Source organism: Cetorhinus maximus, chromosome 18, assembly GCF_964194155.1.
Source record: "Cetorhinus maximus chromosome 18, sCetMax3.hap1.1, whole genome shotgun sequence".
In the NCBI taxonomy this organism is placed as follows: Eukaryota; Metazoa; Chordata; class Chondrichthyes; order Lamniformes; family Cetorhinidae; genus Cetorhinus; species Cetorhinus maximus.
In genome coordinates, this window is record NC_135896.1 from 7,416,553 (window position 1) to 7,441,825 (window position 25,273).

Genomic DNA, 25,273 nt, shown 5'->3' on the forward strand with positions numbered 1-25,273 from the left:
TCAAGGCTATGGGCCAAGTGCTGATAATGGGATTAGGTAGATAGGTCAGGTGTTTCTCACGTGTCGGTGCAGACTCGATAGGCCGAAGGGCCTCTTCTGCACTGTTATTCTGTGATAAACCTAAAAGATAATCAAAATTATTAATGGGCATTGCCCTTTATCTCGAAGGGTTGGAGCACAAAAGAGGAGAAAGTTCTACAGAACCTGGCTCAGACTCCATTTGGAGTGTTGCATTCAGTTTTGGACTTGGTGCCTTTCAAGGAGTACAGTGCAGGTTCACAAGAGTTAAACACCGGTTTAAAACACAGGTTGCACAAACATGCCTCATGTTCCCTTCAGTTTAGAAGGGTGAGATGCGATCTAATCAAGAGTACTGGAAATTATAAAGGGACTGGATCGGGTAGATACTGGGAACTCCTTTCTTTGGCAAGGGAAGTCCCAAGCGAGAGAATCAGCTCGTTATTAATTTAATTTAGGAGGGAGAGGAATGGATAGTTGTTGGGCGAGGTGCCAAGGGATAGGGAACAATGGTTGGGGTTCAGGTACAAATCAGCCATAATCTTATAGAATGGCCGAACGCCTGCTCCTAAGTAGATGATTAGGGATATTAAATTAGAAAGAGCGTGAAAAACTGAGTTGAAGGCTGGTCAGAATGGAAAGCGGATAGATTAGATTGGGAGAAAGTATTTCTGCTGGGGAGTCTGGAACTAGGGGGCAGAGTCTAAAAATTACACGAGTGAAATTAGGAAACACTTCTTCACTCAAAGGCTGGTAGAAGTTTGGAATTTTCTTCCGCAAATGGCAATTGATGCTATAGATCAATTCTTAATTTTAAAACTGAGATTGTTAGATTTGTGTTATTCAAAGGTATTAAGGGATATTAGGCAAAGGCAGGTAGATGGAGTTAGATCGCAGACCATGATCATACTGAATGTTGGAATAGGCTTGAGGGGCTGAATGGCCTCCTCCTGTTCTTATGAATAGGAGTTAAAGGTCATTTTGTAGGGTCGTTAGTACGACGTAGAGGAGTTTCACAGGGTTCTGTTCTGTGACCATTTCTGTTCACTCTGCACAGCAATAAATCGAATATATGTCTAGAGAGCGCAGTATCTACATAGGAGGAATGGCAAATAATTACAAGAGCCCAAGGAGGCAGTGACGTGATGGCGGAATAGGCAGAGGTGACAGAACATTGGTGAAAAGAGAGACACGTTTCCAAAGTTTCTCATCTTACACTCAGTAGGACAAACACAAGAATGTCAAATTTCGAATGATCACAATTTATACTGCAATGATCATTTATACTGTGATCATAATGATCCTTTCTCCATTTATATTGTTGTGAGCATTTGAAATTTGGCATTCTTGCATTTGCCCTGATGAGTGTAGGACAACAACATTTTCTCTCTTATCAGCAATATTTAAGCTTTGTACTACCCAGCGTCTGAAGGAATTCAATGTCAGTGTCGGGTGTTGCATTTCGTTCGAGGTTAAAAGAAATAATTCTACCCTGAATGGAGGAAGACGGGAAGATGTGGAAGAGTTAAGGGATTTATGGGGTCCAGGTTCACAGTAATAGCAGCAGCTCAAGAAGACAAGGCCGTGGGACAAAGCAAATGGAACGCAGACCCCACTGCCCACAGCAGCTGTGTCTGTGCAAATACAACTGAGATACATTTGGATAGCTGAAAGGGGCAGCATTATTATTACTGAACAAAGCTAATATTGAAGCTGTAATCCCTCATCACTTTCAGGTATTCGGTAATTGGAAGCACTATTCTCTTATTACACTGAGAACTGATGCCGGATCCCGTTCACCTGTCACTTCTGTGCTCGCTGACCTAAACTGACTCCTGGTCCATCATCACATCAGCTTTAAAATTCTCATCCTCGTTTTCAAATTCCCCCATGGCCTTTCCGCACCCCGTCCCTCTCCTCCCCTCCCCCATCTCTGCAATCTCCTCCAGCCCCTACAACCCCCCCCGAGATCTCTGCGCTCTTCCAATTCTGGTCTCCTAAACGTCCTGATTTTAATCACCCCACCATTGGTGGCCAAGCCTTCAACTGCCTGGGCCCCAAGCTCCGGAATTCTCTCCCTAAACCTCTCTACGTCTCTCCTCCTTTACGACGTTCCTTAAAACCTTCCTCTGTGACCAACGTTTTTGTCGTCTGCCCTAATATCTCCCAACATGGCTGGGTGTCATATTTAAGCACCTTGAGACGTGTAACCATGTTAAAGGTGCAAAACAAATATCATTGTTGACAGAATATGCTAAACGATACAGTACAAAGGACTCTCTGACTTCACTATATAGTGTGTATACTAAACTATAGGATGCAAAGAACTTTCTGACCTAACCCTATAGAATATGTAGTAAACTATAGGAAGCAGAGGACTCCCTGACTTCACTCTATAGAATATATGGGTTGCCCATCCTGCTGTACATTCAGTTTCTCCCTTACCTGGCAGAGACGGACGTTGGGATATGGATGTGCATCCCCGTGTAGTTCTGCTTTAGACTGACGCTGCTCACCGTGAACAATCAGTAAAGGCTTTGTCCTGAAATTCAGCAATTGGGAGAGTGAAGATTGATGAACTGAGTTTTCCTGCTTCTTGACTTTTTACTCTTCTACAGTTCCAGCCACGGTTCAATGGGCAACACGCTCCCATCTCTGAGTCAGCAGGTTGTGGGCTCAAGTCCCACTCCAGAGACTTGAGTTTAAAAATCTAGGCTAACACTCCCAGGGTAGAACAGAGGGAGTGCAGCACTGACAGAGCTAATGTGTTTCTGATCCAAGGTCCTCTCAGGTGGATGTAAAAGATCCCACGGCACTATTTCGAAGAAGAGCAGGGCCATTCCCCCCTGGCCAATATTTATCCCTCAACCAACATCACTGAAACAGATTATCTGGCCATCATCTCATTGCTGTTTGTGGGAGCTTGCTGTGTGCCAACTGATGCTGCATTTCGACATCACAACACTGCTCTTCAACATGAACCCCCCGCCTCCCCGCTCCCCGCCCCCCCCACCCCCATCAGCTTGTGTCTATCGATGAGGATAGCAATTACTGCCAAGAGGCATAAGTCAAAAAAGCCTCTCTAGGTAGGTAAAAACGAAGGGATAAGTGAAATCAAAACTTCCTGAGGCAGAGACAGGGGAAATTATAATGGGGAATAAGGAAACGGCAGAGACATCAAATGAATACTTTGTACCTGTCTTTAGAAGATACAAAAACTAATGGAAACCAAAGGTCTAGTGAGATTGAGGAACTTCAAAAGATTGATATTGGTAAAAGAAATAGAATTGGAGAAATTAATGGGGTTATAAGCCTTCAAATCCCCTACATGTCGGCCTGCTGAGGGGATGTTTCCCTTCGTGGGAGAATCTAGAACTAGGGGGCACAGTTTCAAAATAAGGGGGTTCCCATTTAACAAAGAGATGAGGAGGAATTTCTTCTCTCAGAGGGTCGTTAGTCTTTGGGAATTCTCTCCTCCAGAGAGCAGTGGAGGTTGAGCAATTGAATATATTCAAGGCTGAGATTTTTGATCTCAAGGGTTATGCAAGGCAGGCAGGAAGGTGGAGTTAAGTTCACAATCAGATCAGCCATGACCTTATGAATGACGGAGCAGGGTTGAGGGGCCATATGACCAATGTCTGCTCCTATTTCTGATGACCTCTTGTACATCCTAGTGTTTAAAAGAGGTAGCTACACAGATAGCGGATGTATTGGTTTTGATCTTTCCAAATTCCCTAGATTTTGGTATCATCCCAGTGGATTAGTAGGTAGCAAATATAATCCCGCCATTGAAGAAAGGAGGAAGAGAGAAACCGGGGAGGTGGGAGTGGGGAAAAATAGGCCAGTTAGCCCAATGTCAATTGTCAGCAAAATGCTGGAAATTATTATTAGGGATGTCATAACAGGGCACTTACAAAATTGTGATATGATTAAACAAAGTCAACATTGATTTATGCACGAGAAATCTGTTTGATAAGTCTGTTGTTGTTTTAAGGATGTAAGAAGCAGGGTAAATAAGGGGGAACCAGTAGATGTAGTGCATTTGGATTTTCAAAAAGGATTCGATAAGGTGCCAGACAATAGCTAATTTCATTAAATTAGGATTTATGGGATTGAGAAATATAGTAGCATAGATTGAGGATTGGTTAACAGACAGAAAACAGACAGCAGGATTAAACAAATCACTTTCAATTTGGCAAGCTGTAGCTGGTGGGTTACCACAAGGATCAGTGATTGGGCCTCAGCTATTTATAATCTATATCAATGACATAGATGAAGGGCCGAGTGTAATGCATCCAAGTTTGCTGATAACACAAAGTTAGGTTGGAAAGTAAGTAGTGAGGAGAACACAACGAGGGATAGAGACAGGTTGGGTGACTGGGCAAGAACATTAAAAGGTAAGAACTAGGAAGTCTTGGCTTTCAGGGGGACCTGGGTGTTCTTGTACTCAAATTCCAGAAAATTAATGTACAGGTACAACAAATAATTAGGAGAGCAAATGATATGTTAGTTTATATTACACAGCACACCACCACCTGGAAGTTCCCCTCCAAGTCATTCAGCATCCCGACATGGAAACATATCGCTGTTCCTTCACTGTCGCTGGGTCAAAATCCTGGATCTCCCTCCCTAACAGCACTGTGAGTGTGCCTACACCACATGGACTGCAGCGGTTCAAGAAGGCAGCTCACCACCACCTTCTCAAGGGGCAAGTAGGGATGGGCAATAAATGCTGGCCCAGCCAGCGAGGCCCGAAGAGTAAAGAAGTCTTACTGCAATTGTATCAGGCCTTGATGAGGCCACACCAGAGTATTGTGTGCAATTCCTGTCTCCTTATCTAAGGTAAGATATATTTGCCTTCGAGGGAGTGCAACAAAGGTTCACTAGGTTGAGTCTTGTGATGAGGGGATCATGCTATGGGGATAGATTGAGTAGACTAGGCCTATATTCCCTGGAGTTTAAGAGGGTGGGAGGATATCTCATTAAAACATATAAGATTTGAAGAAGCTTGACAGAGTAGATGCTGAGTGGCTGTTTCCCCTGGCTGTGGGAATCTAGAACACAGGGTCACAGTCTGAGAATAAGGGTTCAGTCATTTTGGATTGAGATGAGGGGAGATTTCTTCACTCGGAATGTTGTGAATCTTCGAACTTGCCCACCCCAGAGAGCAGTGGATGCTCATTCAGCAAATATATTCAAGGCTCAGACCCATAGGTTTTTGGACATTTATGGATTTAAGAGATTCGGGGGATAGTTCGGAAGGTGGAGCTGAGGTAGAAGATGAGCCATGATCTTATTGAATAGTGAAGCAGGCTGGAGGAGCTCCTATTCTTATGACAAGGTCATAATGAAGTTGGCTGAGTTTATGATATTTATTTGCAAGATTTAAAATGAGAAGACTTGTATTTATATAGCGTCTTGCACTACTACCTCAGGACATCCCAAAGGACTTTACAATGACATGCTTTAATAGTCACAGTTGTAATATAGGAAATGCAGCAACCAATTTGCACACAGCAAGCTCCCACAAACAGCAATGTGATAATGACCAGATAATCTGTTTTTGTGATTGATGGCCGTGTATTGGCCACAACACTAGGGATAACTTACCCTGCTCTTCTTCAAAATCATGCCATTACGTCCACCTGATGAGGCAGATGGGGCCTTGGTTTAACATCTCTTCTCAAAGACAACATCCCTGACAGTGCAGCATTCCCTCAGTACTGCACTGCAGGGCTACAATGTTGTGCACACAAGGCAGTCAAAATGCCCAGCCCCAAGCAGATCTGGGTCGAAAAAGATCACGCACTGCAACAAAATCTTGTGCCTTGGCAAAGATTAGTGAGCACTGGGATAGCAGACAAGGCAATCGAGGTGTGTGCAAGGGTGGCATGGGTTCCATGAACCCTGGTTCAGTATTTATGGGCACTGTAGTGATTGGCACAGTCACAGCACCCAATTAAAAGCACAGGGCTCTGCAATCTTCACGAGTTTAGTTACTTCAGCAGAGAAGCAATTGAGACTCACCTGAATTCTTCTGGGTATTGCTTCACCAACCAAGGAATATCAATGCAGTAATTAAACTGAAATAGAAAAACATTCATTATTGGTTTTATTTCTTTAAACAGCAAACAAGTCCTCCTGCAAAGCAGCAGTCCTTGGTGTGTGGGTGTCACTGGCTGGCCCAGCATTTATTGCCCATCCCTTAATTGCCCTTGAGAAGGTGGTGGTGAGCCGCCTTCTTAAACCGCTGCAGTTCATGTGGTGTAGGTACATCTACAGTGCTGTTAGGGAGAGAGTTCCAGGATTTTGACCCAGCGACAGTGAATGAATGGTGACATATTTCCAAGTCAGGATGGTGAGTGGCTTGGAGGGGAACTTCCAGGTGGCGGTGTTCCCATCTATCTGCTCCCCTTGTTCTTCCAGGTGGTGGTGGGTCATGGGTTTGGGAGGTTACCAACATACGCATTAGGAAAAAAGTCAGAGGCTGTTGGCGAGGGAAGAGCCACGAGGAGTAAAGTTCAGGCACATCTGTCTTAAAGAGCTGCATCAAAGGGAACCTTATGAACTCAGAGAAGATACTTTAAGCCAAGTCAGCATGGCTGACCAACAGGGTCAGGACTGGAAAGGACAAGTTTAAGACAGATGTTGGACAGAAATTGTTTAATCAGAGGATTACCATTGGCTGAAACAGGTTCTTACAGCAGGGGAGGCCATTCTGCCCATCTTGCCTGTACCAGCTCTTTGGAAGAGCCAGCCAATTAGAATGTATCCAATTCCCTTTCGAAAGTCATCATTGAATCTGCTTCCACCATCCTTTCAGACAGCGTGCTCCAGATCATAGCAACTCACTGTGTAAAATAACGTCACATCTCCCTCTGGTTCTTTTGCCCAGCACCACTGGTTACGGACTTTTCTGCCACCGGACACAGTTTCTTATCACTTATTCTGTCAAAACCATTCATCATTTTGAACACCTCTATTAAATCTCCCCTTAATTCTTCTCTGATCTAACGAAAACAATCCCAGCTTCTTTTCCCAGGTTGTGCGTGACCTCAGTCTGGCCCCACGTTGTGAGACTTGTACCTGACAGGAATCTTCTCACCTGAGCGGAAGCTTTAATCGTCCCAAACAGCGGAGATAAAATATCTGCAAGAAAGAGTGTTTAAAAAAAAACTTGGCATCATTTTGGGTTCTTCTCTGAGCCACAGTCTAACAAAGAGGCAATTAATAAGACCAAAGAAAAATGAAGACACACTTAGAAAGTTCTGCAAACTTGGGCTGAATGGCCTCCTTCTGTGCTGTAATGACTGTAAAAGTGCACAAAAATGATGATTATTATTTCCTGATCAACGCCCCTGAAATATATTCATTAGAATTCCAATTTTTAATCATCAATGACTTTGCTTTCTGAAACCCAGCGGGAACACCTCAGCTGCATCAGGTGTGTGGATCTGGACCACAAATTGGAGCAAGACGTGGCCTCTACAGTCAACTACCGCTTTCTTCACCCAGAGCCATTTTAATTTAGCTACGAAAAAAAGGCTTTTCAGGGACTCATCATTGGCTGCTTTCACCCCCCACACCCCACCCCACCCCACCCCCCACACCCCACCCCACCCCCCACACCCCACCCCACCCCACCCCCCAGCTCTGGAATTCCCTCTCTAAACATCTCTGTCACTCTCTTCTCCTTTAAGATGCTCCTCATAACCGACTTCTTTGACCAAGCTGAATGAATATTTTCTTATGCGGCTCAGTGTTCTTCAATGACGCTCCTGAGACACGCCTTGGGACTACAGTTTACCATTTTAAAGATGCTATATAACTGCAAGTTGTTGTTGTTATTGGTGAAGTGGGAGGAGTTACCACATTTGTAATCTTGTCTACACAAGGTGAGCAGGGCACCAGGCTAATCGCTGCAATGTGTAAAGCAGAATTTTTGAGTAATTAAATTACCTCTCTACATTAATGACTAATGCTACAGGAGAAAATGGGGGGACGATTGGTTGGCAAGTCAACTCTGATTGGCCGGCAAGTCAACTCTGATTGGCCAAGACATTGCCATGGAGAATATGGGGTGGAATATGTGGCTGGCCAGGTGTGGGTTGATATAGGAGTTTTTCGTTTTGGTAACATTCATGGACAGACCAAGTTTCTTGAATGCAGGGTTGAGGAGATTGGGAGCGATGACACTGCAGTCATCCACCAGTCAGTCAGTCTTAAACGGGACAGTAATACATGTGCTACCATTGGGCTCAGTGCCTAAGTCTGGGAGTGTGGGGCAGGGGAAAAAGGCATTTTTATAGCGTCTTCCGTGGCTTTTTTAATTTATTCTTTCATGGGATGTGAGCGTTGTTGCCCATCCCCTAACTGCCCTTGAACTGAGTGGCTTGCTAGGCCATTTCAGAGGGGCAGTTAAGAGTCAACCACATTGCTGTGGGTCTGGAGTCACATGTAGACCAGACCAGGTAAGGGTGGCCGATTTCCTTCCCTATGGGGCAATAGTGAACCAGAAGGGTTACTACGACAATCGATGGTAGTTTTCATGGTCACCGTTACTGAGACTAGGTTTATATTCCAGATTTTATTAATCTAATTTAAACTCCACCAGCTGCCGTGGTGGGATTTGAACCCGTGACACCAGAGCAACAACCTAGTCCAGTGACATCACCACTTTGCCACCATCTCCCCCTGCAGGGTATCCCAAAGCATTTCACAGCCAATGAAATACACTTGAAGCTCAGTCACTGTTGGAATGTAGGAAACACAGCAGCCAATTTACACACAGCAAGACCCCACAAACATGTGACAATTATCAGATTTATTTTTTTTAAAAAAGTGATATTGGCTGAAGGATAAATACTGGCCAGAATATCAGGGAGAACGCCCCAGCTCTTTTTCAAAATAATTACATAAAGCCTATAGCACAGAAACAAGCCATTTGGCCCAACGGGTTTATTTCTGAGTTTCTGTTCCACATGAGCCTCCTCCAACCTTTCTTCATATAACCTTACCAGGAGATCTTTCTAATCTTTTCCCCTTCCTGTGCTAATCTAGTTACAGAGTATCTCATGTCCAACTGAGAGGGCAGATGGGGCCTCATTTTAACGTCTCATCCTAAAGGCGGTACCTCTGACAGTGCAGCACTCCCTCAGTACTGCACTGGGTGCATCAGACTAAATTTTGTGCTGAAGTCTCTGGAGTGGGGACTTGAACCCCAAAACCTTCTGACTCTGAGGTGAGAGTGCTACCACCTGAGCCATGGCTGAAAACCAAACAGAATAATATCAATCATCGTTACCCCTCAAGACTACACGGTGGTGACTGCCGCCAAGTGCCAGAGCAGGATGGGGAAATCACGCCGTGTCTCCCTTTGGTCAAACTGGCTGCTACCCGATGCCTCTGCAGGCCAAGACGGTCGTAGCTAGTGGAACCATAGATCAGCATGAGTGGAGGGAGTGGTTGATAAAATCGAGGATATAAGTTCAAACAATGCCTTGTTTTTCTCTCGCCTCAGCTAAACATAGGATGGGAGAGTGGCCTCAGCTAATTGGCCCAGAGAATTAGCTCTGATCCAAAAACACTCCAAAGCATCAGCCAATGCCTTACCTTTTATATGAAGTGCTCCACAGTTGTCCTTGGCTGGGATGCCAGAGACTTTGGTCAGATAAAAACCGAAGGACTTGGCTTTCTCCAGCACGTCCCACTTGTCTAAGGTCTCACCGTCGCTCTCCGGTTTGGGTGACCAGGCAGCTGCTGAACTCGCCGAGGGATAATGATGGTCCGTTCCTTCCGGGCGCTGTTTCTTCTTCATCGGACCTGGGCTCCTCTGGTCGACCAGCTCCTCCTTGACCTGTCGCGCCTCGGCTTTGGTGTCAGGCTCCTCGTCGCTGCTGGAGACCCCCCACCCCGATTCAGATGACGGTCTTAGCCGTTTGAGCGCAAGGGAGGGCTGCCTGCCGGGGTCGGGCGCTTCAGTTTTAATCGGGTTTGAGGCAGGTTCCTGCCCTATTTTCCTCGCTGCGGATGCACGAGGGCTCGGGGGGGATTCCCTGGAATGACCAGATCCTAGAGGCCCATGGGTGCTGGAAGCGGTACTCCCCTGGCCAGAGTCCGCAGCCCCAAATTCTTCTTCATCCACCACCGTCTCGTCTGAATCTGATACATAGTCTTTCCTGACAGACTGTGTAAGTAGGAAGGGGCCTCCCGTCTGTCGAGCAGGCTCAGCATCTTCCTCATCGCTGCTCGACACTGTCCATCTCCCGTGCTGACTCTGAACTTTGCTCACTCCTCCAGACATGGCCTCTGGGGTGGGGGGGAAAACAAAATAAAGTCTTGAACTTATACAGCGCCCTTCCCAGCCTCAGCACGTCCCAAAGCCCTTTACAGCCAGCCAACCACGTACTTTTGAAAAAGTAGTTACTGTTGGAAAGTGGGAGATGCAACAGTCAATTTGTGCACAGCAAGATCCCACAAACGACAAATGTGACGATGACCAAATCATATGGCGGTTGAGGAATACTGACAGGTAAAATAGCTCTCTCATTCTTTCATGGGATGCGGGCATCGCTGGCAAGGCCAGCATTTGTTGCCCATCACTAATTGCCCTTAAACTGGGTGTCTTGCTAGGCTATTTCAGCCTGTTGTTGATGTATGGGTTTTGGGAGAGTACTGCTGTCACTTCCTGCTCGACTCCAGGTCACCCTGCAAATTAGCAGCCTGGTCCGGAGTCACATGTAGGCCAGACCAGGCAAAGACGGCAGATTCCCTTCCCTAAAAGGACATAAGTGAGCCAGATGTGTTTTTACAATCTGAGACTAGCTTTCAATTTATTAAATATTCCACCAGCTGCTGTGGGATTTGAACCCTTGTCCCCAGAGCTTTGGGATCACTAGTGCAGTGACATGACCACTATATTGCCATCTGCCTATCCAATCTCATTATTCGCCCAACCAGGCCGCTCATTATCAACCTGGGGTTGTGCAGGAAGTGCCAGCTGTACTCTCCAAAACCTATACATCAACAACAGTTGCCCTGAAGTACTTGCAGGACAATATTCAACCTAACCCCATGGAATAACCCTCTCCTACCTTTTCTGCGTCCCTCTCTCCAGGAAAGGTCACCGCTGGACAACTGACAGGCCCTGGCTGGGCAGCCTCTTTACTGCCTTGAATTGGAAAATCTCCAGTCAAGGATGCATTCGCTCAGAGAGCATCAGTCCAACATCAACCATAACGAGTAACACCCTCCTCAAGTCTGACCTGACGTTTGTAGGGTTTCACAGGGCAGCTCATCTGCTGATAGGTGCTGCCCGTTGGGAGGGCAGAGGGTGGCCCTGGCTGGACATACGCAGCAGTGACCCTCAGTCAATTCCCCACCTCCCCAGTCTTAGCCAAGACAAAGCAAGGCAGCGCTGAATGGCACGTTGTAGAGAAAAAATAACGTTTGGGATGCGCAATGGGTCAGAAAAAGAAAAGCAGTGCATGCCTAAGCAAGATTGGAGAAAAGCCATTGTGCATACAGACTTGGGAGAGGAGTTTGATCTCCTATATGTTGAATTGCATTTATTTGACCGTCTGGTATTACCGTCACCTACTGTAGCCACCTTGAACGAAACTGTATCTAATCTGCAGCCGCTCGACACAACGTATCCAAGCCGCTTTAGAACGCGGCCCGGGAGCACGAGCCCATTTTAGAACGCGGCCCGGGAGCACGAGACCACTTTAGAACGCGACCCAGGAGCACGAGACCACTTTAGAACGCGGCCCGGGAGCCTTACTGCCCGGTCCGCCCGCACTCACTCACTCACTCCCCCGGGTCCTACTGCCCTTCGCACCAGCTTTCTATCTACGCGACCAGCAACCTTACAACTAATTAATATTCAGGGTCCCGGCTTCTCTCATTTGAAATTTGACCCGCCGGGTTGTTTCAAAAAAAATTGCTGTTTTGATCTCTTGCTCTTGGGGAAATCCAGCCTATGGCTCATTCGGTGGCACTGAGCTAGTGTTGCCAACTCTCTTGGCTCGATCTGGATTCTCCAAGAATTGAAGATCAATCTCTAGGACACTGTTGTGCGCAATCCTGGAGAAAAATCACTGGGACATTTAAAAAGATTGTTTTTTTTTGTCAATTTCTTTGAACATTTCTCTTGCAGATATAAAAATATTGAAAAAAGGAAAGAAATGTGTGTTTTGCCAAGAGCCTAGCATCGTCCAATTGGGTAATCAAGTCTTTTTCCTTTCCAAATTGCATTGGAAAGCAGTACATCACAAGGGTGGATGTGTTGGCCAATGAATGGCAGAGTATGGGGGCAAGTCATGTGATGAAACCTCCAGGAACAAATTTAATTGCAGTTGGCAACACCAAGGTTCCAGATTCAAGTCCCACTCTAGGTCTTCAGAGGTCAAAGCTGACAGTGCAGTGTTGAGGGCATGCTGCACTGGTGGAAATGCTAACTTTTGGAATGAAAAGTTAAACTGAGGCTCCATCTGCCTACTCTGGTGGATGTAAAAGATCCCATCACACTACTTTGAAGAACAAGGGAGTTATTGCCAGTGTCTTTGACAATATTTAGCCCTGCATCAAAATCTGATAATCTGGTCATTCTCACTTTGTTGTTTGTGGTGTTAGAATAATGCCTCTCAAGACTGAAGTTTTGTTTTACAAAATGGAAGGACCTGGCATGATCTGGTCATCTGGATGCTAACCTGGGATTTTTTTTTAAAAAAAAGATCATAAATTCACCTCGGGACTGTCAACACACAGGCCTTTTCCAAGAAATCACCTGACCTATATGGTACTTGAGGAGGAGAAGAAGTTGTTTGTTTGTGTTGAACTGCAAAACACTTTAATTAATGAAGCTGGGAGACAAAAAAAGCAATCACATAGCAGAGGGAAAAAACTTAAGTTGTGAACCTGCTTGTTTTGAAGGCAGTCTTGTTGGAGAATAAGGTGAGGAAAGGCAGCTACCTTGACTGGCTCTGTCTCTCTCTACCTTTCATAAAATTATGTGTAGCTATCAACCTGTAGCCAGAGAACCCTCAACTGATTGTAGCTAGTCCACGTTTGGACCTGCAAAGCTGTACTAGTGGTGAGAACTTCCAGGCATCCACGGGGCCCAGCACACGAGAGGACTCCAGGTCCAGACCTTTGAGACCCTGTGGACTTTATCCTTTATCTTATAACGCATATCCTCCAAAGCCCATCTCTGCAGAGAGAGTGTGTGTGTCTGTGTGTGTGTGTGCGTTGGGGGAATTCTTTAGGAAGAGATAGATAGTTATACTTCCCGATTACAATTGTGTGTTAACCAATATTTGCGACTTGTTAAAGTAAGATTTGTTTTAAAAATAAATTAATCATTCTGAGTGTTTGAAAGAAGCCTGGTCAGAGCGTCTTCTGGGCACTAGAGGTACACAATTAGCCATTTCGGTGAGAAAATTAAACATTTAAATTAATGGTACAGCCTGTGGAGTAAGTGGGGCTTGATAATTCACATGCTCCTCCCATCCCAGTCGTTAACAGTGGGACTTGCAATGTGCAAAATTGACTGCTGTTTTTCCTACATTGCAACAGTCACTATACATCAAAAACTACTTCATTAGCTGTAAAGTGCTCCTGAGATAGGAAGGTGGATAGGTAAATAACAAGGAGGTTATGCTTAATTTACATAAGACACTTGTTAGTCCTCAGCTGGAGTATTGTGTGGAGTTCTGGGTGCCACATTATAGGAAGGATGTGAACATGTTGGAGAGAGTGCAGAAGTGGTCCAAGAATGGTTCCAGGGATGAGAAACTTCAGCTACGCAGATAGATTGGGGACTGTTCTCCTCGGAGAGCAGAAGGCTAAGAGGAGATTTGATAGAAATGCTCAAAATCATGAGGGGGCTGGACAGAGTAGATAGGGAGAAGCTGTTCCCGTTCATAAAATTATCAAGAACGAGGGGGCACAGATTTAAAGTGATTTTCAAAAGAAGCAAATGTGACATGAGAAAAAACTCTTTCACACAACGAGTGGTTTGGGCATAGGCTTATCAGATCAGTCATGATCTCATTGGACGGTGGAGCAGACTCGATGGGCCGAATGGCCTACTTCTGCTCCTATGTCTTATGGGTCATGAATGCACTGCCTGGAAGTGTGGGATGCAGGTTCAATTGAGGCATTCAAGAGGGAATTAGATGATTATTTAAATAGAAACAATGTGCAGGGGTATGGGGAAAAGGCAGGGCAATGTCACTAGGTCATAATGCTCATTTCGAGAGCTGGTTCAGGCACAATGGGCCAAATGGCCTCCTTCTATGCTGTTAAAATTCTGTGATATCTGGTAGTTGAGAAAAGTGCTTTATTTTTATTTATATTTTCGAAGCACTCCCCTCCCCCCATATGTTTAAATGTGTTTCTATACCCCCCCCAGACTCTTTAATTCTTTATAAATGATTTAAAGGAAGGTTTGCATTTCTATAGCACCTTTCATGAACTCAAGACATCCCAAACTGCTTCTACGGCCAATTAAGCACTTTTAAAGCACAGTTACTGTTGTAAATTAGGAAACACGACAGCTGATTTGTGCACGGCAAAGTGATAATGGCCAGATCATCTGTTTTTGTGATGTTGATTGAGGGATAAACATTGGGTAGGACATTAGCGATAAGTTCTACGAAATAGCCCCATGGGCTCTTTAACATCAACCAGAGGACAGGGCCTCGGCTTAACATCTCACCAGAAGGACAGCACCTCTGACAGTGCAGCACTCCCTCAGTACTGACCCTCTGACAGTGCAGCACTCCCTCAGTACTGACCCTCTGACAGTGCAGCACTCCCTCAGCACTGACTCTCTGACAGTGCAGCGCTCCCTCAGTACTGACCCTCTGACAGTGCAGCACTCCCTCAGCACTGACTCTCTGACAGTGCAGCGCTCCCTCAGTACTGACCCTCTGACAGTGCAGCACTCCCTCAGTACCGACCCTCTGACAGTGCAGCACTCCCTCAGTACCGACCCTCTGACAGTGCAGCACTCCCTCAGTACCGACCCTCTGACAGTGCAGCACTCCCTCAGTACTGACCCTCTGACAGTGCAGCACTCCCTCAGTACCGACCCTCTGACAGTGCAGCACTCCCTCAGCACTGACCCTCTGACAGTGCAGCACTCCCTCAGTACTGACCCTCCAACAGTGCAGCACTCCCTCAGTACTGACCCTCCGACAGTGCAGCACTCCCTCAGTACTGACCCTCCAACAGTGCAGCACTCCCTCAGCACTGACCCTCTGACAGTGCAGCACTCCCTCAGTACTGTACCATGTGTGTCCGCCTAGATTTTTGTGCCCGAGTCTCTGGAGTGAGACTTGAACTCACAACCTTCTGACTGAGAGACCAGTGCTGCCAACTGCTGGCACTTAACCAAAAACAGTTTAACACTTTAAACTTTAATGTGCTTAATATATTTCTCATCTCTTATTGATGCTTCAAATGTCACTGGACAGCGATACATCAACAAATATTTTGGCCTCAAAATAAGTTTTTAACATTTTTGTAACGTGCCTTAAATTGGGAAGGAATTTGATGAAAACAATAAATTTCTCTGATTAGAAAAGCGCAAAATCCCGGGAAAATTGTTCATCTCGAGAGAAGATCATTTAAAACTATTTTTATTTTTTGCCGGGAAATTACACATAAGTGACGACGCCCTTTAAGAACACGACGATCCCTTTAAGAAGGACAGCCAATCACTGCGGCTGATGAACGTTAGTGGAAGGTATAACCCAATGAGAAATTAGATTGTGGTCGCGCGGAAGTTACAAAAGCAGAAGCTTCAAACAGCAGAGACTGAGAGAGAGCAACAGAATAAGAGTATCAGTGAGAGTAATAGAGTCAGTGAGGGTAACAGAGTGAGTGAGAGTAACAGTGAGGGTAACAGAGTGAGTGAGAGTAACAGTGAGGGTAACAGAGTCAGTGAGGGTTGGTGAGAGTAACAGTCAGTGAGAGTAACAGAGTCAGAGTATCAGTGAGAGTAATGGAGTCAGTGAGGGTAACAGAGTGAGTGAGAGTAACAGTGAGGGTCAGTGAGAGTAACAGGTCAGTGAGGGTTGGTGAGAGTATCAGTGAGAGTAACAGAGTCGGTGAAGGTGAGTGAGATTAACAGTAACAGTGTGAGTGAGAGTAACAGTGAGGGTCAGTGAGAGTAACAGAGTCAGAGTATCAGTGAGAGGAACAGAGTCAGTGAGGGTCGGTGAGAGTAACAGAGTCAGTGAGAGTGGGTGAGAGTATCAGGGAGGGTCAGTGAGAGTAACAGTTTGAATGAGAGTAACAGTGTGAGGTTCAGTGAGGGCAAGAGGTCAGTGAGAGTGTGGGTGAGGGGTCAGTAACAGTGAGAAGGACAGTAACAGTAAAGTGATCTGATCCATTACAGCTGCCAGACTGGTCACTGTCTGGGTGTTCGATGCTCTATCAAGCACAGACTTACAATGTTGATGAAGAGAGGATTGTCACTGACTCAGACAAGAGCCACTTTGTTACGGTAGGTGACACTAAACCTAGGGGCTGGAGAGGGACCACTTCATTGTTACTGTCAGGATCCTCCCACATGTTCCCTCCAGAACAACAGCGGGGCTTCCTAGGTACTGGGAACAGGTTGTTTTAAATTTTGGGTTTTGTATTGTGGGGTTATGGGTGATTCAGTAAAGCAATTGTGAACGATCAGAAGAAACTTGTCTCGCTGGTCATTCTGTTCGAGCCATAAACTTGTGAATCTGGTGTCACGAACTTGAGTGTGGGGAAGGTCTCCGAGGAAAAACGGGGACCCCCTACAGGCGACTTGATTGAAACAAACGAGATCTTGAGGGGTCTTGACAAGGTGGATGTGGAGAGGATGTTTCCTCTTGTGGGAGAATCTAGAACTAGGGGGTCACTGTTTAAAAATGAGGGGTCACTCATTTAAGACAGAGGTGAGGAGAATTTTTTCACTGAGGGTCCTGAGATTTCGGAACTCTCTTCCTCAAAATGCAGTGGAAGCAGAGCCTTTGAATATCTTTAAGGAGAAGTAGATCCTTGATGAGCAAGGATGGTGAAGGGTTATTGGGGGTAGGCAGGGATGTGAGGTTGAGATTACAATCGGATTAGCCAGGATCTTATTGAATGGTGGAGCAGGCTCGAGGGGCTGAATGGCCTACTCCTACTCCTCCTAATTCATATGTTCAAATGTACATGGGTAAGGCTGAAATGTTAACCCCCTACCCACCCACCCCCACCAAAGTAAAGCATAGAATAGTACAGCACAGAAGGAGGCCATTCACCCTATTGAGTTTGTACTGGCTCTTTCAAAGAGCAATCTGGTTAGTCCCACTCCCCCACTCTCCCCCACATCCCTACGTTTTTTTTCCTCCTTCAAATATTTATCCGATTCCCTTTTGAAATTACCATTGAACCTGGATCCAACCCCCTATCTGGCAATGCATTGCCAATCCTAACAACTCATAGTGTAAGGACGTGTGTCCTCACGTTGCCTTAAATCTAAAGCTCTAAACTCTTCATGATTTTGAGCACCCTCAACAACTCTCCACTAAACCTCCTTCGGTCTAAGGAGGGCAACCCCAGCTTCTCCTGTCTGCCCGTGTAACTGAGATATCTAATGTACATCATGGAGCAGCTGAGATTTACAATGCTGGCTTTCTCCGTGTGCAGAAAGCAGCCAAACACAGACCCAGACACACAGGAATCGCCTGGAGCAAAGGCTGTTTCTGTCCAGTTTAACTCTTTAAATCACATCTTTGAGCATGCCCAAATTTATTCTTTCATGGGATGTGGGCTTCGCTGGCTGGGCCCAGCATTTATTGCCCATCCCTAATTTTCCCTCGAGAAGGTGTTGGTGAGCTGCCTTCTTGAACCGCTGCAGTCCATGTGGTGTAGGTACACCCACAGTGCTGTTAAGGGAGGGTTTTGATCCAGTGACAGTGATATATTTCCCAGTCAGGATGGTGAGTGACTTGCAGGGGAACTTGCAGGTGTTGGTGTTCCCATGTGTCTGCTGCCCTTGTCCTCCTTCTAGATGATAGCAGTCCTGGGTTTGGTGAGTTGCTGCAGTGCATGTTGTAGATGGTATCCACTGCAACAGCGCTACACAAACCTGCACTCATCCAGGTAAGGAGAGAGTATTCCATCACACTCCTGACTGGTGCCTTGTAGATGGTGGACAAGCTTTGGGGACTCGGGGGGGGGGGGGGGGGGGAGTTACTCTATGGGACACTCTACACATGGCTGCTTATTTTACTGCTGACAACATTAAGGTCATTTAAAAATAAATAAATATCAAATAGATTAAATCATGGTAACGTGGGAATAAAATTAACAAAATTCAATCATTAATAACAACTTGCATTTATATAACAGCGTTTAAAATGTCTCAAGGTGCTGAGGAGAAGGAAGGTTTTAATATAATTTTAGAGCTGTAGAACTAAAGGAATTCTTTAAAAACGTGACTGGTTTAAATTGTATATTGTGCTGTAACAAGCCATTGTTTTAGACAGAAGTTTGATGTTGATAGTCGTTGAAAGTGCACACAGGCTCCACCCAGTGGCCATTGTGTGTGCTTTCACCCTGGCATTATATTTGGAGAGGCCTCAAGAACTCACGTGAGACAGTGGTTTTGTGGATAGTGTCCTGGCCTGAGCAGCACCTTGAAGCTGCATTCAAATTGGATTTGATGGCTCCTTGAAAGAGGAACTAGAAACAGGCAAACAATCCAATCCTGTACAAGCTGTGAATTTGAGCTTCGTGCTTGGGGTAAGACTCAATTTTTTTTATCATTCTCAGAATGATTAGCTTCAGTCTAACCGCCCGAGCCCTTGCAGCCCCTTCGCTATGTAGACTGTAAGGTAACAATAGTTTGGAAACTGTGAGCACTCACTAAGCCCCCGGGCTCTGTGAAATTAACAGCCCCTCTTGACACCTGGCCGCTGTTTCAGAAAGAGAATTGGATGTATGTTTAAAAAGGGGAAAAGATTTGCAGGGGTTGTGAGAAAGTTGATTGGAGGCAGTGGGACTAATTGGGTAGATTTTTCAAAGAGCCAGCACTGGCACAATGGGCTGAATGGCCTCCTTCTCTGCTGTGTGATTCCTATAGTTGAGACTCTTGTTCAAAATGGACCTTCAAAGATACCTGAAACATGAACCAGTTTTTTTATATTTGTTTTGGTGGAGAGGGCGGGTGGTGGGGAGGTCTGGGGGTTGAGTGCCATGTAGTTACTTTCTTCTCTCTCTACTTGAAGAACATATTTGTTGTTCCTTTACCAGGTTTTTCGAGAATGTGATTTGGGTCAGAAAGGCTATCTGAGCAGAGAAGATCTCAAGGTTGCAGTGGTAACCATGTTTGGATACAAACCTTCCAAGGTAACAAGTGCTGTGTTTTAGAGGTTCACACTCCAGCTCATTGAAACCTGGCCTTAAAAAGCTACTTTAAATCTTAATCTGCGGAACTTGGTCTTGAAAATCTTAATTGACCCAAATTAATTGGTTGGGCATCTCGCTCACACCGCACGTGTGCCATGCAGCGACCACCACCCACCCATCCCCCCTTGACATGCAATGATATTACCATCGCTGAATTCCCCACTTGCCAGCGACGCACGCATCCAAAGAAAGAATGGGGAAAAAAAAACTATTGTTTGAAGACCTAGAACTGCATCGCCTCCCCCAACTCTTTCCCCCTCCCCCTCTGCCCCCTCCCCCTCCCCCTCCACCCCCACAGTGACTGTGCTTGCTCTGAGATGAGGATTGTCTCAGCAGTTTTCAGACTGAAGAGCGCGGCCACCTCATAATCAAGAGAGGACGTTGTGGTCGGATGCTTCAGATCATTTTAAAATCTATCTTTGCTAAGTTAACAAGGATAATTGTGTTTTTTTTTAAATAAAGCTTTCCAGAGAACTTTAAAGTAATTGGCAAAAAGAGCCAGAGGGCAGATGAGAATTTTTTTATTTTGATACAGTGACTTGCTACGACCTGGAACGAAAGCGTGCCGGAAACAGGCTCAATATTAACTTTCAAAAGGCAATTGGGTATATATTTATAAAGGGGAAACAGTTGCAGAGCTATGGATGCGAATGTTGTAATCCTGCTACAATGGAGTGCATGCTGTCTAGTTTGCAATTGAGAGCAGCTGCTACCGATTGGGGAAAAGATTAGGGAATTATTCCAAGTGCGTAAAAACCAGTTTACACCAGGTGTTTTATGGGGGGTGGGGAAGGGAGTCTGTGGCTTTAATCTTGTGAGTAAACTTGGATTAAGGAAAAGACTGGCTCCAGATTCATTCCTTCCTCAATGTATGAGCAATGAATTTAACAATGGGGGAAGAGCAGACTGGAGTAGGACGAATTGGATACATCTTACAAAGGGCTGGCAAGGTAAAGGTGGCTGAATTCACTGTTGCTGGATCAAAATCCTGGAATCCCTTCCCAGCAGTACCTTGGGTGTACCTACACCACAAGGACTGCAGCGGTTCAAGAAGGCAGCTCACCACCACCTTCTCAAGTGCAATTAGCAATAAATACTGGCCTTGCCAGTGATGCCCACATCCCATGAAAGAAATTTTTTAAAAAAAGGTCTACTTTGGAGATGTTTGAATTAATCTGTACAGGTAAGATTTAAACCACCTGCTGTTACAGGGTCTGAAATGTTCCAGTCTGATTTGGGCGTGAATCATATCCATCTAGCGAGGAAATGAGGAACAAAATCCCAAAGTGCAGGGGCTGCACGTGTGATCATGGCTGGGGAAAGTCAAAAAATGGTTGAGATGAATGGAAGGAAGACTGGCAGTGTGGTGAAGAGAATAGAGAGTTCAACAGAGAGAGGGTTCAGTTGAAAAAGGAAAGAGCTTGCATTTACGTAACACCTTTCACAACCTCAGACATCCCAAAGCGCTCGGTGCACTGTTGTAATGTAGGAAGCAATAACCAGTTTGCGCACAGGAAGCTCCCAGAAACAACAGTGTGATAATGACCTGGTAATGAGTTTTATATGTTGGTTGAGGAATAAATATTGTCCAGGACATGGTGAGAACCCACCTGCTCTTTAAGCTAGTGCCATTGGATCTGTTGATTTGAGTACTCCACTGGGAGTGTCAGCCTAGGTTTTGGTGCTCAAGTAGGACTTAAACTTCGGACTCTGAGGGGGAACGTGCTGCTCACTGGGACACGTCGAGGGGAAGAATGATTGTTGATTGTAGCAGACGCCCTCCCGCGACACCCCACTACCCACCTCCCCCACGAGCAGCTGACCCACTTGTCCTGGGTTAAGCAGTAGCACTTTAGGGGTGAAGGCCATGTTGAGACCCGGGTGATGTCCTGTGAGTGAAGGAATGATACAAAGCCGTTGCTGACAGGGGCAGCTGGGGGAAACCCGCAGCTGATGCGTCAGATTGCCCACGACACCAGGAACGATCAAATTCTGTTTTTCTCGCCACCTTGAAGGAGGAGAGAAAGGTTAGGGAAGCTTCACGAGGGAACGGCAGAGCTGGGGGCTGAGGTGGCTGTAAGAACGGGGCTGCCGATGGCGGAGCGATTAAAACCGGGAATGCTCAAGAGGCCAGAATCGGAGGAGTGCAGAGGTCTCCCAGGGTTGTGGGGCTAGAATGAACGCAGGGATCGAGAGACCCAAGGTGAAATCTGAAAACCAGGGTGAGAATTTTAAGATTGAGGCATTGCCGAATCGGGAGCCAGTGTAGGTCAGCCGGCACAGAGCTGACAAATGTACAGGGCTTGGTGCGAGTTAGTGTGCAGGTAGCAGAGTTTCAGATAGCCCCGAGTTCATGGAGAGTAGGAGTGTGTTAAAATGGTCAAGTCTGTTGGATTGGGATTGCCGAGGCTCTTTGTTTCCATGGGGCTGGATTAGAGCCCGGGTCACAGAGGTGGTTAAGTGGTTTTTATGACTTGTGCTGAGTGGAACTGGGCATGAACTGTTTTGAACAGTAGGTAGCAGCCTTGTACTTCATCAAACTTGGAATTGGGCAACAAAACCAAAAAATAGCTGGAAAAACTCAGCAGGTCTGACAGCGTCTGCGGAGAGGGATACAGTTAACGTTTCGAGTCCGTATGATTCTTCTTCAGAACTCGAAATGCTAACTGTGTTCCTCTCTGCAGACGCTGTCAGACCTGCTGAGATTTTCCAGCTATTTTTGTTATTGTTGTTTCAGATTTCCAACATCCATTTATGTAGCACCTTTCACCTAGTAAAATATCTCGGTGCTTCACGGGAGTGTTATCAGACAAATTTTGACACTGAGTCACGTGAGATATTAGGGCAAGTGTCCAAAAGCTTAGTCAAGACGGTAGGTTTTCAGAAGTTAGGGACTCGGCAGCTGAGTGCGTGGCTGCCGACGGCGATACAATTAAAATCGGGAGGCTAGACTTGGAGGAACCTTGAGATCTCAGCGGGCAGGCCATAGGGCTGCAGGAGGCCCCAGGGATTGAGAAGAGCAAGGCCAACCAGCGATTTGAAAACCATGATGAGGATTTAAAAACTGAGCTGTTGGGAGCTGGTGCAGTCAGCGAGCACAGAGGTGATGTGAATGGGATTTGTGCGATTTTAGGAATACGGGCAGCAGAGTTTTGGACAAGAGGCAGGCCAGGAGGGTTTTCTTTATTCATTCATTCATATGTACGGGCATTGCTGTCTAGGCCAGCGTTTGTTGCCCGTCCCTAACTGCCCTTGAGAAAGTGGTGGTGAGCTGCCACCTTGAACCGCTGCAGTCCATGTGGGGTAGGTACAGCCACAGTGCTGGAGTACGGGCAGGGAGGAATACCCGAGTCCGAAATAAAAAGCAGTAAAATGTTGGAAATACTCAGCAGGTCAGGCAGCTCCTGCAGAGAGGGAAACAGAGTTAAAGTTTCTGGCTGATGATCTTTCATCAGAACTCAGAAGCGTGAGTTCGCTTGTTACCCTGGAGGTATTGCTGTTCACTCAAAACAAGAGTAAAGTCACAGGACCAGATGTTGGCAGTGAGGAATAATTTAAAGTGTAAAGACAAAATCCTTAAAAACAACTCAGCAGATCAGGCAGCCTCTGGGAAGAGAAAATCAGTTCATTTGACATATACTTTTCATTGGAACTGGCGACAGAGAACAGCAACTTGCATTTATATAGCACCTTTTTAATGTAGTATAAACCATCCCGAGGCGCCTCTCACAGGAATGTAATTGGGCGCAGTTTAACACTGACCCAGGTAAAGGAGATATTGGGACAGGTGCCCGGAAGAGGTGGTATTTTTAAGGAAAGGGGGAGAGAGGCGGAAGGGTTTGGAAGGACTATATTTGTCTTAAGAAGAGGTGCAGCTAGGTTGGTTCCTGGGATGAAGAGATTGTCTTAGTGAGGAAAGATTGAGCAGGTTGGGCCAGTACTCATTGGAGTTTAGAAGAATGAGAGGTGATCTTATTGAAACATATAAGGTGAGGGGGCTTGACAGGGTAGATGCTGAGGGGGAGGTGGGGGTGGAATCCAGAACTAGGGGACATAGTTTCAAAATAAAGGGCCTCCCATTTGAGGAGGAGATGAGGGGAAATTTCCTCTGAGGGTGGCTAATCTTTGGAATTCTCTTCCCCAGAGAGCAGTGGAGGCCGGATCATTGAATATATTCAAGGTTTAATTGGGCAGATGTTTGATTAACAAAGGAGTTGAGGGTTAGGGGGGGCGCGAGTTAGGCAGGAAAGTGCAGTTAAGGCCACAATCGAATCAGCCATGATCTTGGATAAAAGCAAAATACTGCAGGTGCTGGAAATCTGAATCAAAAACAGAAAATGCTGGAGAAACTCAGCGGGCCTAACGGCATCTGTGGAGAAAAAAAACAGTCAACGTTTTGAGTCCGTATGACTTCTTCGGAGCTAAAGAGAAGTAAAAGTGTGATGATAATTTATACTGTTTAAGGGGGTTGGAGCAGGTGAAGCTGGACAGAAGGTCAGTGATAGCTGGGGGCAAAGGAGAGATTGACAAAGATGCCATGAACAGAAGGACAAAGGGGGTGTTAATAGCAGTGGTAAGGGCTAAAGGAGGCGCTGATAGTGGCATTATTCTGCTTTCTTACCTTAATGTCATTATCAGCACCTCCTTTAGCCCTTACCACTACCATTAACACCCCCTTTGTCCTTTTGTTCATGGCATCTTTGTCAATCCCTCCTTTGCCCCCAGCTATCGCTGACCTTCTCTCCAGCTTCACCCGCTCCAAACCCCTTAAACAGTATAAATTATCATCACAGTTTTACTTCTCTTTAGCCCTGAAGAAGAGTCATACGGACTCAAAACGTTAACCGTTTTTCTCTCCACAGAGGCTGTTAGACCTGTTGAGTTTTTCCAACATTTTCTGTTTCTGTTTCAGCCATGATCTTGTTGAATGGTGGAGCAGGCTCGAGGGGCCGAGTGGCCTCCTCCTGCTCCTATTTCTTATGACCTTGAGCATATAAAATTCTGAGTGAGCGAGATGGGTTTGATACTGAGAAAACGTTTCCCCTGACTGTGGAATCTGGAACCCAAGTCACAATCTCAGGACAAGGGGGTCAGCCTTTTGGGATCAATGTGAAGAGAAATTTCTTTACCTGGGGCTGAGCGCTAACTGTGGTCTGGAATGTTATAAATGCTGCTCTGATTTTAACGTTAGCACCTTTGAAATAAAAACCGTATTTTTATTCATTTTTTGGGGATACATGTATCGCTAACAAGGTTGGCTGTTGCGATAGTGGTGAGCCATCTTCTTGAGCCGCTGCAGTCTCTGTGGTGTAGGTACACCCACAGTGCTGTTAGGGAGGGAATTCCTGTTTCAGACCCAGTGACAGTGAATGAACGGCCGATGTATTTCCAAGTCAGGATGGTGAGTGGCTTGGAGGGGAACTTATAGGTGGCGGTGTTCCCATGTGCCTGGTGCCCTTGTCCTTCTAGATGTTAGAGTTTGTGGGTTGGAAAGTGCTGTGGAAGGAGCCTTGGTGAGTTGCTGCAGCGCACCTTGTAGATACTGGCACTGTGTGTCGATGGCGGTGGGAGTGAATAAGGTGGCGAATGGGGTTACCGATCAATTGGGCTGCTTTGTCCTGGATGATCTCACAGAATCACAGTGCAGAAGAGGCCCTTCAGCCCATCGAGTCTACACCAACACGTGAGAAACACCTGACCTACCTACCTAATCCCATTTCCCAGCACTTGGCCCATAGCCTTGAATGTTATGACGCGCCAAGTGCTCATCCAGGTACTTTTTAAAGGATGTGAGGCAACCCGCCTCCACCACCCT

General features: G+C 46.0%; 2 protein-coding genes across 8 annotated transcripts in view; one reads left to right on the forward strand and one right to left on the reverse strand.

The window, feature by feature from the left end:
* tdp1 (tyrosyl-DNA phosphodiesterase 1) overlaps nt 1-11,964 on the reverse strand; it is a 120,029-nt gene extending 108,065 nt beyond the window's left edge. The window contains exons 1-5 of one of the 6 annotated variants that reach the window (XM_078562036.1): nt 11,608-11,964; nt 9,631-10,326; nt 7,124-7,167; nt 6,046-6,101; nt 2,464-2,560 (exon numbers count right to left, since the gene is read on the reverse strand). In XM_078562036.1, coding sequence (XP_078418162.1) covers nt 2,464-2,560; nt 6,046-6,101; nt 7,124-7,167; nt 9,631-10,321 — 888 coding nt within the window. In that variant the 5' untranslated portion in view covers nt 10,322-10,326; nt 11,608-11,964. Of the gene's footprint in view, nt 1-2,463; nt 2,561-6,045; nt 6,102-7,123; nt 7,168-9,630; nt 10,327-11,111 lie in introns of all 6 variants that reach the window. The other 5 variants (XM_078562035.1, XM_078562034.1, XM_078562033.1 and 2 more) reach the window with 5 other exon arrangements.
* Nucleotides 11,965-16,169: 4,205 nt separating this feature from the next.
* The window catches only part of efcab11 (EF-hand calcium binding domain 11), a 91,775-nt gene continuing 82,671 nt past the window's right edge, over nt 16,170-25,273 (forward strand). For both annotated transcript variants that reach the window (XM_078562040.1, XM_078562041.1), the window contains exons 1-2: nt 16,170-16,531; nt 19,303-19,398. In XM_078562040.1, coding sequence (XP_078418166.1) covers nt 16,454-16,531; nt 19,303-19,398 — 174 coding nt within the window. In that variant the 5' untranslated portion in view covers nt 16,170-16,453. The remainder of the gene's footprint in view (nt 16,532-19,302; nt 19,399-25,273) is intronic.